This window comes from Chaetodon trifascialis, chromosome 16 (genome assembly GCF_039877785.1).
Source record: "Chaetodon trifascialis isolate fChaTrf1 chromosome 16, fChaTrf1.hap1, whole genome shotgun sequence".
Classification (NCBI taxonomy): domain Eukaryota; kingdom Metazoa; phylum Chordata; class Actinopteri; order Chaetodontiformes; family Chaetodontidae; genus Chaetodon; species Chaetodon trifascialis.
In genome coordinates, this window is record NC_092071.1 from 6,042,046 (window position 1) to 6,059,951 (window position 17,906).

Below are 17,906 nucleotides of genomic sequence, written 5' to 3' on the forward strand. Positions count from 1 at the left end.
CACACCATGTCAAAGATTTATAAAGGCTGTCATTTGCACATGTGCAGGGTTTGCGAGAATGGCTTGTGCCTCCCTTTGCTGTTTGGTGAGACTCACCGTTGACGGTGTTTAGACCTGCAGTGCATGTTTGAATGGAGTTCAGCGTGATTAGATTAGTCCATGACACCTTGAAGGCTGATCACATGACGTGCACGCGGACAGAACGGTTTTCTGGCCTTGAAGTGTGTCAAACGTCTTTGTTACTTAACTCGACTTGACTGAAACACTTTGCATGACTCCTATGCAAACCCCTCAGGAGTGTCAGACTGTGCAGATGTGTGTGTGGCTGATAGCTGAGCTGCAGTAGCGGGGATGACCGGCTGAACTCGGCTTGATTTGAATGAAGTCAGATATCCGCTCTGTGAGCAAAGATAACCAGCGAAGGCGATTCACGTTCTGCGCTGTGCTCGTTAGGCCTGGCTGGAGGACGCCTGTTGCGCTCGTGTTGCTCTGCTGCGCTCAATCATTAGAAAGAGGCCAAACAAAAGGCGAGATCATGAAAATTGTAAACCGCATGCAAAGTCGCTTTTATCATGGCCCAGAGGAGGTGTTTGCACTTTCAATGAATGGATAAAATACTTCTCTCAGACACTTTGATGTGACTGTAAAAACCTTCGTTCATTACAGATAATGAATGCCACACTCACAGGGTTGGTTGTATGCGTGTAGAATAGATAAATGAGCTCAGTATCTGCCTGTTAGATTTTCTAGTGTATGCTCTGATGAAGCAATCAGCAGCAGCCGACTCTTCGCTGAGCTCCGCCCCTCCCTCAGCGACCTATTGTTAGCAGCTTTTATTAGCTAAAACTAGCTACCTAGTTCAGCTGAGTTCGATGGTTGATTGATAACTTAGCAGCCTTCAGACACTTCACTCTCGTACCAGAGCTCCACGCACACGTCTTCAGCATGCTGGGAAATCCAAAGCGTGACAGACAGTAACTAGCATAGCGCTGCAGTGCATGCTAGCTACTTTGCTAAGATACGGTTGGACAAGCACTGGTTGGGAGGGCTCAAGCTAACGGTCTGTTGCCTGACTGTGATCTTGTGCATGTTTTAACCGAAACTAAAATTTGTCTTGAGATCAGATTCCACTTTGCTGAATCAGAAAATAACAATGTTTGCCAGCATAAAACGTTAAATCTGCAGCACTAATGTCAGTTGGTTTCATGTTTCCTGTGTGTCTGTCTGTAATTCCTCTCTTATCTGAAGAGGTCTCAAGTCTCTGCTGCAGCTCTCATCTAAATGTCTGTCTCGACCCGTTTCCTCTCCAGGGTCCCAAGAAGACGACGACAATGACCAAGAAGGAGTCGAAGGAGAAGAGGGAGATCATCGAGGAGAGCAAGGAGAACCTGAAGGCCAAGTCAGACGACTCCGGAGAGGAGAAGAACGGCGACGACGACTCCCAGAAGAACGGACCAAAGAAGAAAGGTGAATATGGATCTGACGCTAACCCTCAGCATGTTAGCACGCTAACTGTTGCCATGTTAGCTCACATTTAGCTTATGACACAGCTGATCTCAAGCACACCTTTGAGACGTCATAAAATGGGCTTTCTGACCGAGGTAATGAACGTGTGAGCAGCGCAGCCTCAACCAGAGTAAACTCTCAGCCTTGTTCAGTTCTTGTGCACCACATCTGTATTTGTTTATTGAATTTAACTTCTTGCCTCTTAAAGTATTTTATAGCACTTGCTGAAGAGGCTGTTGGAAACCGTTTAGTCTTTATTCTTGCTGGCTCCTCAGACACTTTCACTTTTTATAAAAATACTCCAGTCATGACTTTGGGTGATTTCCGCACTGTTGTTTCCCTCCTCGTCTGTCTGTGTCTGTTCTTAAGAGTTCGCTTAATTGGTCACACAAAAAGCCCAAAGTTTGTTAGCAGTGGCACCGCTGACTTAAAGCAGCAAAGTGGAACTGAGAATGAACAAGTTGTCGTGAAGTCGGTTAAGCTAAGCTGGAAAAAAATCATGAATTGCTCCTGGAAACAGTGAAATAAAGGATGTGACAGTCAGTGTTTGTATGGACACAAATAGCTGTTAAGCTGATGAAACATGAATGCTTTCCGGCTCCATATGGAGGTCTGGAAACTGTGAACTGGAGAGGATGGACATTAGAGAATACAGCAAATTCTGTTCTTTGTATTTTAATGTCAAGTTTAAGTCTGTTTAGTTTAAAACTTTTCTTGCTTTAGCTGTAACCTGCAGACGTGCTGTGGAAGTGATGAGCTCTTCATGTCTCTTCTCTGACTAAACATCAATGAGGAGAACTTTCACAACTCTGATCTCAGCATCGAAGCAAAAACCAAAAATCAGACCTTTAATTGTTTGACCCCGACTACCTTTAAAATCAGGATGTTTTTTAATGTTCTTCCTTGGACTTTTTCCGTTTGGTCTGACACATTGTTCCCATCAGAAGCCTCTTTGACATATAAGTCTTGGTAAGTTTCTGGGATGTCTTTTCAGACACCGCTCGTGACAAAGCCCGAAGAGATGGACAAAGAGACGGTCCAGCAGGTGGTTGTAATGTAACACTCATGTTTTGCAAGACAAGGAATGCTTTTTCACGATCCACTAACCATAAACAAGTTGCACATTCAAAGACGTCATCAGCGGTCTTGTGATTGGCTCGCTCTTTCGTCAGGCAGATGAAACCCTCCACATGTTAGACCCTGCAGCGTTACGCTTTCACTCACAACACAGTCGTACTGGTGTTTTCCTGAAGTGTTACTGCGTGTGTTTCTCTGAATACCGAACGCTGCTCTCATTCACTCGTGACCCCGTCCAGGAAACGTTCCTGAACGTCTCAGGGATGATCTCTCCGTCTCTCCCTCACCTCCTCAGCCAGCAGATAGACACAGAGCCACGTCACTTAAAACTGGCCGTCATTTCCTCCCTCCCGTTGTGTGTGGTATCTGTCACACACTCATCCACACACACACACAGCACCCCCGCAGCCAGATGTTGTTTTTAACAGCAGATGACTGATGCGCCCTGCTGGCCAGCTGAGGTACTGCTGCGTGCTGCTTCCCTGATGAAACACAGCAATGATGATACGGATTTGCATAATGAAATTTTATTTAAAAATTTAATTTTTGAGGTGAAGAAGAGGCCCAGTATCCTACTGTATCCTGAAGGCCAACTGGCCTCCTGTCCTTCATTGCAGTGATTAGAAAGGTTTTACACATTTATTTTTGGTATTTATTCCTTTCTAGCCAAACAGTCGAACAATAAGCCTTTCTACTTGAAAGACTATCCTGTTGACTGTTCAATACAAGTGTGAATGAGCTAGTATCAGTTTTACTGAATTAAGTACTATGATGGTATGTTTTGTGGAGAATGAAGTTAAACATGTAATTTAATTCATTTAATGTCCCGCATTAATACACTGGGTATTTGCAGGAAGTCTTAAAGGGTTTACCAATTACAAAAAAGCCTTAAAGGTCCATATTAGTGTTATATATTATGGTGTATGTGTTTGGTGGCTTTTGATAAATATGAGATTGTTGTCAAGAAAAATAGTCAAAATACACAAAGCTTAAAGGTCGTTTTGGCAGAAAATACAGTATGTTTTTGTCAAGGCTCACCGTATCCTGCAGACATATTTCCCATACACACTTTACCCTTGAAGGAGCAATAAAAGACATTTTGTAATAAATTAAATGACTGAATGAGTAAAATGAATCCATGCTTTCCTTGTCTAACTCTGTCCATGTGGTTACAAACAGGAAACAAGCAGAAGTGGGTTCCCCTGATGATCGAGGTGAAGTCCGAGGGTCCCAGGGAGCGCTCGGCCTCCAGGAACAACAGCAGGCAGAACGAGAACCCCCGCCTGCCTCCCAACGCCAGGAACGACCTCAGAGGTCAGTCTGCGATGTCATCACGCTGCGTTGGCGTCACACAGAGGCAGCATGTGATTAGGTTACTGACTGTAGGTGACACGTGGTGTATGTCGCAGAGACGGCGTCCTCTGAAAATGAGGTTTTCCAGCTTCACGTGCCGGGAGTTTGTGCCGTTTCACTTTTGATAACACATGACAGCAGATTTGAATTTGTACTGGTTGTGTGTGTGTGGCAGCATGTGTAGCTGTTGATGCACATTGGTTGAGACAGCACGCATGACTCAGCAGCAGGATGTGGAGAGATCTGTGCGCTCCTGCTACTTCTGCTTTGATGGCTCTGCTCTTTAAATGCACAGTACAAATAACTTCTTATATTCTCTGAGGAAGTGAAAAGCAGCAAAGAGGGCACATGAACTGTTGGCGTGGATAAGATAAGAGGTTCAACGTAACTTTCTGTTGATAAAATCAGTAATGGCAATAATTCTGCTGGTCTGTTTGCAGTTACTCAAAGTTCCCTTTGGCTTTCACAATTTCACAACTGTGTTTGCATCAAACTCCACCTGATATTAGTCTTGTTCCTGCTCGTGTGCTGACGTGAAGGTTGTTGGTTTGCCTGCAGACTGGCACAGTCAAAAGTACGAGCGGGAGTGGCGCGACGACCACGACGAGGTGTCCAGCGTGAAGAGCGAGGGAACGCCGTTCCGCGGAGGGTTCAGAGGTCGCGGCCGTGGAAGAGGACGAGGCAGGGGACGAGGGAGAGGTGCTGCCAGAGGTATGTGCACAGACGGCCACGCTTAGAAATGAATGTAAATGCTGTAAAATCCCACTTAACTGGAGATGAACTGACAGATCTAACAGATGTGCACGAATGTGTCACAGTAACAGTTCACAGTGGCTGTCAGTAAATACAGGCTGAAACAGGATGGAAAGGTCATATATGTGCTGTGGACGTGTCAGTCAGCTGTAACCTGCGGACGTGCTGTAGAAGTGATGAGCTCTTCATGTCTCTTCTCTGACTAAAAATCAATGAAGAGAGCTTTCACAACTCTGATCTCAGCATTGCAGCTAAAAAGCTAACGCTCACTCAGCCCTTCACGCTGGGTTAGTTCTGGGCACCAGAAACGATACAAACACTAACAGTTAAGTTAAAAGTTAAAGCCTCGTTTGGACCCTCGGTGGACGAGCCAAACCGGGCTGGGCTACTTACTGAAGATACGATAAGCTGCTTAAAACATGCCAGTAAAGATGGGAAATACCACGAAGGGAGCTCATCAGCTGAAGCACCATCTTTCAGTGAAGCAGGCAAAGCACGTCTGACAGTAACATCGCTACCAGCTCCACGGTGGAGGAGCTGGTTCCAGAAAGAGGAGCGACTTCATTACTGTGGAAGTGGTTTGGTTACAACAAACGGGGCAGTACAGTAAACTTACTTCACCCCCTCAAGCAGAAGCACCCGGCTGAGTACGAGGAGAGCTCAGCAGCTACTCTGAGCTCTAAACCCAAAATATTTCTCAGCATTTTGTCTTATTGTCGAGACTATTATGGCAGAAATACCTTGAAATATATTATTTTAAGGCCGAATCGCCGGCCCCTACAACTACTGCACATCTTTCCCTGGTTTAAACAAACAAGATGTGTTCATTAGTAATATTTAAAGGTGCTGGCAGGCGTGTTTTTCTGCTCTTTAGACTGATCCAGGCTAGCTCTCAGTCTTTATGATTATTTAAGCTGATCAGCTGCTGGCTGTAGCTTCGTATTTAGCCCACAAACATGAGACTGCTATCAATCCTCTCATCTGGCACAAGTGAGCCTGTATCTGAAACTGCTCCTTTAAATACTCTTCATCCTGCTCTTAAAAGGCAGAAAGACTTTGAGGCAAAGTCAAGCCTGTTAAACAGAACACTGTCCAGTCTGTAAAAGTGTAGTTTTGGTTGTGTTTAGGCTGAATACGCTGTCAAACTGGGTGGTTGGGGGCCCTAAACCGGCCCCACAGAGGCTACAGTGAAAACAAAAAAGTGCAATAACAACCAGAGAGGGCTGGAATGAGGAAAGGCCTCGGATCCAGCAGGAGAAGCAGGTTTCCCTGAAGGCCTGTTGGTTTTGGCAGGACTGGCCCTCTCCTCCTCCTCCTCCTCCTCCCTGTTGTTCGCTCTTTTCCTGCACATTGTCTTCCCTCACCGTCCCCCCTCCTCTCACACACACTCCCTCTGTTTGTCTTCCTCGCCCCCCTCCCCAGACGGAGGTCGAGAAAGCACTTTTTGAAATTTCTAAGAGACAAATTCAGAGGAAGCAATAAGAAAGAATCGTCCGGTTTTGCGTCTCCTTGAGGACACGTTGTTGACCGTCAGCAGCATGCGGAAACGGTCAGAGTTAATGCTGAGCAGATGAACTTTGTCTTTGCGTGTTTACTCGGCTCTTGCGTGTGCGTGTTTGTCAGTGATTACATGCACTCTTTAAGCTCTTTCTAACATTTGCATGATGGTATTTTTAAGTATTTTCTCATTCATGTGTGGAATAGAATGAAAACACAAGCACAGGAGCTACAGGAGACCTCTCTCTTGGTCATAGGTGTTTCAGAGTTTTTATATTTCAGTATTCTTCTTAAATTCTACTAAAAGAACAACATGACCATTAATTCTGTCGCTTCTCCACATCCCAAAACTCTGCCTTGAATTTGAATTCAAGCCATTTTTGGCAATAAATTTGGGTAATTTATTAGCTAGTAATCCAAAATGGAACTGTCTCTGGCTATATTTAACCAAAATGAGGTATGATTTAAGAGCGCGATGTTAACTCAACCATCAAATAATAACTAATGTAATGGTGTAATGGTGTGACCAGATGGAAAACTAAACACGTGTGTTTGGACAAGCAGACAAAGATCCACAAGTGGAGAAAAGTATTCTGAAAACAGGATCCACAGTTAAGTCTAGTAATACCTGATCTAACTGTCCGTCTGTCTCTGTCCCGTCAAGGCCACTTTGACTACCAGTACAGCTACAAGTCCTACGACATGAAAGACGGACCCTACGGCCAGAAGTTCAGCAACACGGTGACCTACTACTACGACAACATGAGCAGCAACGACCTTTACTCCGTCGACCAGGACCTGCTGAAGGACTACATTAAGAGGCAGATGTGAGTTTAGAGACACTGAACGTGCATTTATTGTACAATATATGCATGTATTAAAAGTGTGTCGCACTTTGCGCCGTGCATTGTGAACATTGCACGTCATCCTGTAAATTAAATGTTGATAAGATAAATTTAACCGGCTGGTGCAGACGTGCTGTAGAAGTGATGAGCTCTTCATGTCTCTTCTCTGACTAAACATCAATGAAGAGGACTTTCACAACTCTGATCTCAGCATTTAAACAGAAAATTATAAAACTCTTCCTCACTGTTACACATCGTTTCGTCCCACTGGAGCACAAAGTTTTATTCAGATGTTTGCTCTGTCGGCACCTCCAGTGTGAGATGAAATAATCTGACCGAAGATGAACATCTCACCTGATCACAGTTCAGACTGCCAGTTTGTTTAGATCAGGGTATCTGAGGGTCTGGAAAAGTCTTGAAAAACGTTGAATTCAGCACCCAAAAAAGCCTTTAGGAGGTATTAAAGAGTCTTAACTTTCCAAAGGTCTTGAATATTTTTTGTGGCCTGCAGTAGGCAGTGATGTTCGGTATAAAATGTTTTTCTGTGAGGGATTTTGCAGAACACTGCAGACATGCTAAATAATTACATAACACAATAAGTTTTGACATTGGTGTATTTTAATATCGTTGCATTGACACGAAGTGAGAAGCAGAATTTTGCGTCTCCTCTCCGCTCTGGCCCTTATTCAGCAGATGCAGACACTGTGTTCAGATAGTAGTGTTTTGGCAGCTAACTGAAGGAGCTTAACGGTTTCCTTGTGTGCACCCAGCGCCCCCTTCACTTCAAATGTGCATCAAGTTACTCAGAGGCTTTGAAATCCTGTCAAATGTTCTGTTTGATGGGAGGATCCTTGGAGGGGGTTCGGTTACACGTGACACACGTGAAAACCAAAGTCTGTTTCCAGTGTTTTCACCTCATGATTGCAGCCCTGTGTGGTCTCCTCCTGTTCTCTGTCCTCGTTATCGGACTAGCTGCTTCTTATTGGTCTTGGTCAGCTTTTTTGTTTCCCTCACTTGTTTCATGGTTTAGCCACAAAGGAGACAACAGCTGATTTGTCAGTGTATTCTGGATGATGTTGACCCTGCGTGTCTCTGCCCCCTGCAGTGAGTACTACTTCAGCCTGGACAACCTGGAGCGGGACTTCTTCCTGCGGAGGAAGATGGATCAGGAGGGCTTCCTGCCCATCGGACTCATTGCCAGTTTCCACAGAGTGCAGGCCCTCACCACCGACGTCAACATCATTCTGGATGTAAGCACATTTCTTTGACTCGCTGATTTGTCTTTGAAGGTGCCCGGCGCAGTTGGCGAAAGATAATCTGAGATGGTAATGTGGTTAGCAGAGTTCTCTACCCAAAGATAATTGAATTTAAGCCGCAGCTCCAGTCAGAACATGTATTAAAAACACAGAAATTGTGTGAACAGAAACCCTCGAATGCTGTCAAAAGGTAAAACGGGAGAATTTTAAAGGGTCTGATAGAAGCGAATCCAACACAAAGTAAAAGAGCTGCTGACAAAGCAGAAAAAACCTGAGGAAACAGCTCTGAAAGGTTCAATTTAAAGGAGTGATTCCACATTTTGGGAAATGACACAATGCTGAAATAGTTCAGATTAAACTAAGAAGATGTAACATGTAAACTGGTGAGGCTAGCTGTTTCTCCCTGTCTCCAGTCTTTGTGCTAAGCTAACCAGCTAACCTTAGCTTCGTTTGTTCTGGACAGACACGACAGTGGAATCAATCTTCTCATCTAAATCTCAACAAGACTGCAAATAAACATGTTGCACAAAAGCTCTTCCTTTCATTATGGGTAATTTCCAATAACGTGAAAGTCACTTCTGATCAAACTTGCCCTGCTCATCATGAGAGCTGCAGAGCTGTCTATACAACAATGCCAGATCACGTTGTAAACATGGCAACATGAGTGGCAGGGATTTCACTTCATGCCTCCAGAGAAGATAAACACATCAGGTTCAGCAAAGTGCAGCATGACCTGCTGTTAGTCAGCAGAGTCTGATTTCCCCCATGTGGGTCAGTATAGTGCCAATGATGCAGGGTGACATCACTAAAACAGACCAATGAGTGAATCAGCTGTCAGTCTGCATGGCTTCCTGTTTACAGCTTGTTTAAAAGTCAGTGAGAGCTGAACTGAAACGCAGCAGAGGATTGTTTTTGACGTGTGAGATTGGCCTGACGTTATTAATAATCAGCTGTTCGTGGTGTTTTAAACATTGGACTGTATGTCTGCTGATATTAGTGTTTAAAATGTAGCCGCACGCTCCTTTAAGCTCGAGCAGAGGACGGCTGAAGTCACATTTTCTTTAAGCTCTAATGATTCATATCACTCGTCCTTTATAGACTTCGTTTCTGTTATCGCGCTGACTAACTGACCCTCATCTCTCCTGTCAGGCTTTGAAGGACAGTAAGGAAGTGGAAGTGATCGACATGAAGATCCGTCGGAAGGTGGACCCGGAGAAGTGGCCTCTGCCGGGCCTGACCATGCCCAACCAAACCCACACCGACTTCTCTCAGCTCATCAACTGCCCCGAGTTCGTCCCAAGACAGCTGACCGAGGAGCCCAGAGGTGAGCTTTTCTCCGCTCTGCTGTGCTCAAGTCTAAATCATTTGTTTTTTTTTCAGCTGACACTCACGAGAAACCTAAATCTGTGCTACGAGAGGTCATATAAAATGTGTCTGCAGGGTCTCCCACAGGCGCCACAGCGATGAAGCAGAAGACCAGGACTGAATCAGACTCCTCCAACCTCAAGACGATGCCCAAGGGCCTCTCCGCCAGCCTCCCCGACCTGGACTCTGAGTCCTGGATCGAGGTGAAGAAGAGGCCCAGACCCTCCCCGGCCAGACCAAAGGTCAGCGCAGAGAAGGTGACGTTCAGGACATTCAGTCATTTTACATGAACCATGATGCTTTTTGCTGTAAATGCAGGAAAAATACCACAAAACTAATTACTAAATCAATTCTTTCTTACTTTTAATTTAAAAATGAGTCATTGTGGAAACATTTCGTCATGATTTTCTTCATCATAAAACATGTCAAAGTTTTCATGCCAGACAGTTTTCTATTTTATGTTAATGTCAACTTAATATCTCCAATATCAATATACAAATACCAATATCAGAAAAAGTATTGATGAATTATGAAAACCATTTTCAAACCAGAAGTCATGCTGGAAAGTGGCCATCAGGTAATCATCTTAACTTTTCATTTCTGTGTCCGTCCATGCATCCATCTCCTCCTCCTCCTCCTCCTCCTCCTGCTGTGTGGTCGGTGTTGGTTGACTGATGAAGGCTCCAACGTTGCAGCAGCAGAAGGAAAAAGACGAGTCGATTCGCTCCCCGGTGTCCCAGCTGGGCCTCTCGCCCTCCCCTGCTACCTCAGGACTCAAGGTGAGGAAGACGATGTGTTTCTCACTTTTTATTCTTCTAAGAACAAAACAGTCAACATCAAACAATCCGTTCACTGATAAACTGTTATTTCGTGCACTTTGCGATGTGCAGGCATGTTTTTGCGGCTTCTGAACTTCCCTGATTGAATCCAGTAACAGCGACTGGTCAATCACGGTGATCAGAAACACCTTCTAATAACTGATTTCTCAGGAGGGAGCGGAGCAGGACGAACCGGAGGAGCTTGACTTCATGTTCGACGAGGAGATGGAGCAGATGGACGGGCGACGCAACACCTTCACCGACTGGTCGGACGAGGAGACGGACGGCGAGATCGACGACCACGACGTCAACAAGATCTTGATCGTGACGCAGACGCCGCCCTACCTGAGGAAGCACCCGGGGGGCGACCGCACGGGACACCACACGTCGCGCGCCAAGCTGTCCAGCGAGCTGGTCAAGGTGATCAACGACGGGCTCTTCTACTACGAGCAGGACCTGTGGGACGACACGTACGAGCCCGAGTACGCCACCATCAAGGTGAGCTCATTTGTCACATTTGACTGATGACAAAGGTGAGGGTCTCCTGTTTGATACGACTGTCACTGTGTGATTGGCTGAGAGATTGCAGGTAAACATTTGCAGAAGACGTGAGAGAGATGAATTCTGGGTTTTTCTTTGCTGCTTCAGTGCAGCTGTCATGGCTGCCACTTTGGTCACAGTATGAAATAAACGTTAAACGCAGATCGTTTGGCCGCTCGTGCAGCTTCTGTTTGAACTCTTAAATAAGAAATCATCAACGCTTTCACTTTCTAAAGGTTTTGTAATCCTGAAGTGAGTCAGTGGCGGCTCGGCTGAGCATGTCAACAGCTGAGGAGACGCCAGCGTGGCTTTTTGTTCTCGCGTCGCACCTTTAACATCCAACATGATAACATGACACCCAGTAATAAGACGTATAGATGACCGTCAGTCGTGTTTTACAGAAAAACAAAATCATTCTGCAGACCACTTCCTGTGTGAAGCTGCTGAATCAAAGAGGGAAAACGTTGTTGTATGACAGCCACCAAAACAAAACATTGTCTGTTTTGGCTTTGTCAGAATACTGTAATAAACTCTTTTTGAAGTTACGATTCGGAACAAAAAGCAGATCCTGTTTTAACGTCCTGTTTTCAAACCACATCTCAGCTCTTCCTTTTAGATTAAAGTTTACATCGTCAGTACGAAACTCAGTTCTGGTTAAATCCTCTAAGATAAAACAGAGTTGTGTTAACCTTGAGGGAAATGTACTTTAAAGTTTTGGTTTACTCAAATGCAAACAAATTTCACTTGCCGGTTTTTCTTTAAACAGCTGAAAACCTAATATATGTAATGAAACCAATATTCTATCAAAAAGTGCAACCTGTTTTCAACTAGGTTTTATGTCACCTTGCACACGAATATCTAATTTACTTTACTTCAAGTCAATTGATCGCCACATTCACAGCGGCTGAAGTCTCCGGTAATCGAAGTTAAGACTGAAAATAGTACAAATGGACTAAATTCAGCTCTGTTATCTCTTTTAAATGAGTCTGTTTGTGCAGAATTTTTATGTTTAAAATCTGATTTTCACACGCAGTCCTCAGTGTTAAGGACTTGACCAGAAGGTCTGCGAGAGGAGAGTTTGAGGGTCACAAAAAACCCCCTGCGGCGCTCCAGAACTCGAGGCCGCCTCTTCTGACAGCTTCCACGTTGCGTCATTGTCATATTGGAGGCGTTTCTGCCCAAAACCAGGCGGCGGGTGGATTTATTCCCCTTCAGTCGGAGCTGTTTCTGGATGTGGAACCCCGACAGTTTGTTTTGTTTTGCTGCCCATTGAAGCATTGTTGAGCTCACTGTGGGACCTTCACGTGCTCGCCCGCCAGCACGCGTCCAGCTGCGTGTGGAACAGAGGACGCTTGTTTATAAATACACCCCCGCACGCGAGGCCCGGGCCTGAGGGGTCGCGCCGACAGGCTGCGGGGGGAGACAAAGATGGACGCTCGACGATCCGAGGACACTGGGTGGAATGAAGTGGCGAGTGTGAGTCGCACATGATGCTCTCGGTGAAGAGGTCGGACGCTCGTGCTTGTTGTGGGTTTGCAGTCAGATGTGAAACTGAGCTGCTGCTGTCGTAGTCAGGAGGCGTCCGCACGTGGAAAGCTCAGGGTTTAGCGTCAGTAAGAGACGTCAGCATGAGGGTGAAAAGAGTGTTTTTGGCTGCCATGTTTTGCTGCTACATCTCAATCTCCAGATTAATGCAGATAAGGTCTGTGGGTGAATCAGGCGCTTCCTTAATGTTCCGGCGTTTTCTTCCTGTACGGCGTTCAGTCATGTTTCTTTTTGTCTCTGTAAAATGAGTCTTTATTTGATGAGTGCTGGGTCGCCGTGTGTATCTTTAAAAACCAACAAACCCGTTTTATCCTCAGAAGTCTTTTTTATCATTTAGTCAAAATAAACCGATAATCCTTTCCTGCCAGAGTTGTCGCCACATTAACGCGTTTTTCTCCTTTTGCAGCAAGAGGTGGAGAACTTCAAGAAGGTCCACCTGATCAGCCGCGAGCAGTTCGACTGCCTGACCCCTGAACCCCCTGTCGACCCCAACCAGGAAGTCCCTCCAGGCCCCCCTCGACCCCAGCAGAGTAAGAACAGGAAAACATACAGAGACACATCAAAGAGACTCGTGTGATCTCTTTACAGCCAAGTTAAAACTGTGGTATCGCTGCCTCTTTCATTCTGTAGTAAGATGGCGTTGAGCTAAAACGCTGCACAGAATAACTTTTTTTTTCTGACTTCTTTCTAATCTTTGCTAGTTAAACACAGCCGTCCTTGTAATGATGCATAAGGAAAGAGACGGAATATAAAGCCACAGAATCATAGTAGTAAAATGAAGAATGCATGAACTGAAGTAAAATACATCAATGGTGCATAAACACGAGGCAAACGCAGAAGTTGAGGTGAGCGTCGCTCCTGTCCTCAGTCCCCACAGACGCTTTGGCGAACAAACTCTTCGGTGCCCCCGAGCCCTCCTCGATAGCTCGCTCGCTCCCCACTACCGTGCCTGACTCGCCCAACTACCGCAGTGCCCGGACGCCCCGCACGCCTCGCACGCCTCACCGGAAGGACCAGACCATGACGCCGCGCTTCTACCCCGTGGTGAAGGAAAGCCGGCCCGTGGATGCCAAGGTAAGATGGCCGCCGTTTTGAGGGTGACACCGGGCTTGCTTTGGTGGGAGCGTATCAATACCTGCTTTGATTGTTGTTATCTGCTGCCATTTATATTTTGCTTGTGACGCCGCAGACGCCCAGGAAGAGGAAGACCCGACACAGCTCCAACCCGCCCATGGAGTGTCACGTCGGCTGGGTGATGGACTCCAGAGAGCATCGCTCCCGCACCGCGTCTGTCAGGTGAGACTGAAACTGAAGCATTACAAGATGTTTACTTTCATATTCAGCCAATAGAAATGTTCAAAACTTTGTAATTTCATTTCAATGGATTTAAGTTTACGCACAAAGTACAGACAGAACTGTTTGATTTCTCCTTTTTTTGGTGGAAAATCTGTTTTGTGTGTAACGTCTCGTGCACCTCCACCTCTCTCCCTCTCAGCTCTAACGCCAGCCCGTCAGAGGGCACCCCTGTCCTGGGTAACGTCGGCTGCACGCCTCAGTCCCTCCCCAAGTTCCAGCACCCATCGCACGAGCTGCTCAAGGAGAACGGCTTCACGCAACACGTTTACCACAAGTACCGCCGGCGCTGCCTAAACGGTACGCAGCGTTTTCTTCTTCTGCTGCTTTGTCGTTTTATGTCGTCAAACATCAGGAAATACCGCAGAACCCTCTGTTCACGTGTCTCCTCTTTACCAAACACAGAGCGAAAGCGGCTGGGAATCGGCCAATCACAAGAGATGAACACACTCTTTCGCTTCTGGTCATTCTTCCTGCGAGATCACTTCAACAGGAAGATGTACGAGGAGTTCAGACAGCTGGTGGTCGAAGACGGCAAAGAAGGATACAGGTAAGAGCCCCGAGTGGCGACGGGGGGGCTTTTATTCTCCATTGTTCACTTCTCTGTAACAGCCTTCCTCAATGTGTGTGTGTGCGCGTGTTGCAGGTACGGTTTGGAGTGCCTGTTCAGATACTACAGCTACGGTCTCGAGAGGAAGTTCAGGCCGGACATCTTCAAGGACTTCCAGGAGGAGACCATGAAAGACTACGAGGCTGGTGAGAAATCCTCAAACACTTAATGTACAGACCAGAGGAGACGAGCCGGAGCGGCCGTGAAAACAAACGCCGTCTCAGCTGGGAGCTTTGAGACTGACTCTCCTTTTTCTGCTTCCTGACCTCAGGCCAGCTTTACGGACTGGAGAAGTTCTGGGCCTTCCTCAAGTACTCCAAAGCCAAGAACTTGGAGATCGACCCCAAGCTGCAGGAGTACCTGAGCAAGTTTAAACGTCTGGAGGATTTCAGAATTGATGTAAGTATTTAGAATAACTCCACCCAAAGAGCAGCTACATCCACACGAATACGATTTCTTTTAAAACGCAGAACTTTTGCTGCTCTGGCATGTTAGAGGCCCTGAAACTGAGACTTCAGCAAATGCTGCTGACCCCAGGATTGACTTTTAATTCCTGATTGGGTCTGATTCGCCACGGTGCTGTCATGTGACCCCTTTCCAGAAGAAATCAAACGTCATTGGCCTGAATGTATTTATGAGCTCTGACTGAATGAATTACAGGTGTGTGTGTCTAATCTCCACCTCTGCTTCCAGCCGCCTATGGAGGAAGGAGGCCGCAGAAGACACTCGTCCAGCGGGGACGGTCGTCGCCGGCACCCCTCTCTGCCCTCCAGCCGGCCCCACAGCCAGGCAGGCTCGGGCCCCAGCCCCGCCCCCGCCACCCAGGGCCCCGCAGCCAAGGATGATGCCAAACCCACCAGCCAGAAAGCCCCCGCCCTGGCCGCCGACCCCGCACCAGATGCCAAGACACTGAAGTAACTCCACAAACACGCCGGCCAACACGGATCAACTCAACCACGTCTGCAAGCCGCTGGTTCTCTCTGCGCCACAGGAGGGGGAGGGGGGGCGTCCAGCTCTTCATTCAAGCATGGCAATAATTTTTTTCCCCCCTACGATGACTTTTGTTTGAGACATAAGACAAATAATCGATATGGTTTTTGATTAGTTTAAAGTTTTTGAAAAAACAAAAAAAGACCTTTTTTGTCTTAATGAGGCAAGAAATGGACAAAGTGTCAAACACTTCTTCTTTCACGTCATTGGCTGTCCACACGGTGGACGGCTGTGATGAGTTACTCTCCTGGAGTTTTTTTTTTTAACACGTTTCATGTTGACCCCCCTCGCTGTCGCTGGGACCCCTCTTTGATCGTCACTGTCCTGCTGGCTGAAAAGACATTCGATTCCTCACCCGGATCTCAGATTCATGATTATTATTTCTTCGGCATGTGGTGAGATTGGAGACTTGGAAATAGTTTGAACAACACTGAGCATCTCGAGGAGGCCACGCTGCTCCTACATCCGACCGGACCAAAGTGGTTTGAACCGAGCGACTGACATTTTTCCATCCGCCGAGCCCCCAGTGCTCTCTGAGGAGGGGCTGAAAATTCAGATTATTTGATTTGCTTCATGGCTGGACATTGAGGGGAAAATACGAAAGAACCAAAAGCAAAAAAATAGAAGAAAAAAAGACTTGTACCGATCCCTCAGTGTGGACACGATCATTGAAAGTTGCCTTATTTTAATGGTTTTACTGCTTCTAACTTGTGCCCGCCACCTTATTGTCGATTGTACAGCATTGAAATCACCCATATATCCGGTCACCATTTCCAGCAGAGGCCACCAGGTGGTGCTCTGTTCTCCACCTCCCCCCTCCTCACTCCCCTCTGTCGCCTTTTCTGAACTGTCTTCCAATTGTCACTCAGTCTGTTACAAGTCCTGTAATCCTTCCCTGTGTTTGCAAGTCGTGGCTTTTTGTGCTGAAACACCCAGTGGAAGTTTGTCCCCCTCCGCCGCCCCTTCCTTAAAAAAAAAAAAAAAAAAAAAAAAAGATGAAAAACACTTCAGTGGGGTGGAGGCTCGGGAGGGGACGACCTCCCTTTGCGCCTCCACCATCAGATGGGCTGCATCCATCCGTTCATCCATCCGTTCGACATCCATCCATCGATAGTGACGATCAGGACTGGAATCATCGATCCGGATTACTTGAAGAAGCGATGGTTTGGAGGAGGGCCGTCGTGCTCTGTCGCAGGTGCTCTGGGTGGAGACGCTCACGAGGCCCAGACGTTTGACCTCCGACTTCACCGCTAAACCGAAGTCCGCTCGGGGCCTCGGGCGCTCGCCACCTCTTCCTGTTTTCGCACACACACGTACACACACGAGCTACAGGCACGAACCCTGACGCAGGTACAGATGTAGCAGCACGAGCAAGCTGAATACACACACACACACGCACGCACTCACACAGCTCGACGTCTTGCCTCGCTGTGGAGAAACATTGAAGATGGGATTGTTCGTTGACACACTTCCCGCCTGGATCGTCTTCATCCAACTCGAGTGCTGATGATATCAAACGGACGAGTGATCCCTTTTTCCTCCACTAATGTAAATGTGAATTTGACAGAAGAGACATGATCACATCTCCCTGCTACTTGTTTTGTTTATAGAACAGATGATATATTTGCCTTACATGTGTATGTACTCTAACTTTTTTTTTTTTTTATGGTCTCATTATTATCTTTTAATGCGTTTTAATTTCGTTTTTGCAGCGCGTCAGCGTTGTTGTTACGATGGAGGTGGATGCAGGTTTGTGTCGGGCTGTTAAAACATCTGTGGATTTCAGAAACGGGAACACGATTCACAACACAAAAGGGAAAGTTGACATCAGGGCGTCAACGGATATTCAGTGCAACAACTAAATCTGTTCAGCTTATAGTATTTCATGTTGAAATCAGTTCTTTTGCTCTTTTGTTCTTGTAGTGAGGATGTTTTTGCCAAGATGACGGAGCAGCATTTGTTAACGTGACTCAAACCAGTTGTTCAATGTCTGAAAAACGATTTGATTTTGAGGTTCAAATTGAACAAGAAGTTCCTAAAGTTCTGGAAGAAAAGCTCGAGTCTTACTACATGTTTTTGCTTCTGCGTCACAGAGTCAGATGAGTCTGAGGAAGCCGGACATTTTTTTGGATGAGGCCATTTTGGACACTTGTCTTTTTTCTTTTTAAAGCCCTTTTCCGTCATTATCCTTCAGCCTTTTGGTTGATGTTCCAGCAGATTGGGGTTTCACATTGTGAGCGTTTCTGTTCCTCACTTTCTTCCTCTAAATCAACAATTGTTGGAAAATGCAAAGCAAAGCTGTACTTTTTCTCCCCCCCCCAGTTTGTTGGTTTATCTTCAGGGAGATTTGGATCAGTTTCAGAGGCAAACAGTTGATGCATCAAAGTGTTTACTGGAG

The 17,906-nt window shown here is 46.3% G+C and overlaps 1 protein-coding gene across 3 annotated transcripts in view; it reads left to right on the top strand.

Moving 5' to 3' along the window:
• Positions 1–16,472, top strand: part of larp1 (La ribonucleoprotein 1, translational regulator) — a 43,995-nt gene extending 27,523 nt beyond the window's left edge. For 2 of the 3 annotated variants that reach the window (XM_070982870.1, XM_070982868.1), the window contains 17 exons: positions 1,311–1,467; positions 3,763–3,897; positions 4,495–4,647; positions 6,851–7,013; positions 8,137–8,281; positions 9,437–9,611; positions 9,728–9,909; positions 10,333–10,431; positions 10,642–10,968; positions 12,962–13,085; positions 13,424–13,629; positions 13,745–13,851; positions 14,051–14,208; positions 14,314–14,458; positions 14,555–14,664; positions 14,790–14,917; positions 15,212–16,472. In XM_070982870.1, coding sequence (XP_070838971.1) covers positions 1,311–1,467; positions 3,763–3,897; positions 4,495–4,647; positions 6,851–7,013; positions 8,137–8,281; positions 9,437–9,611; positions 9,728–9,909; positions 10,333–10,431; positions 10,642–10,968; positions 12,962–13,085; positions 13,424–13,629; positions 13,745–13,851; positions 14,051–14,208; positions 14,314–14,458; positions 14,555–14,664; positions 14,790–14,917; positions 15,212–15,436 — 2,739 coding nt within the window. In that variant the 3' untranslated portion in view covers positions 15,437–16,472. The remainder of the gene's footprint in view (positions 1–1,310; positions 1,468–3,762; positions 3,898–4,494; positions 4,648–6,850; positions 7,014–8,136; positions 8,282–9,436; positions 9,612–9,727; positions 9,910–10,332; positions 10,432–10,641; positions 10,969–12,961; positions 13,086–13,423; positions 13,630–13,744; positions 13,852–14,050; positions 14,209–14,313; positions 14,459–14,554; positions 14,665–14,789; positions 14,918–15,211) is intronic. The other variant, XM_070982869.1, reaches the window with a different exon arrangement.
• The last annotated feature ends 1,434 nt before the right edge of the window (positions 16,473–17,906 follow it).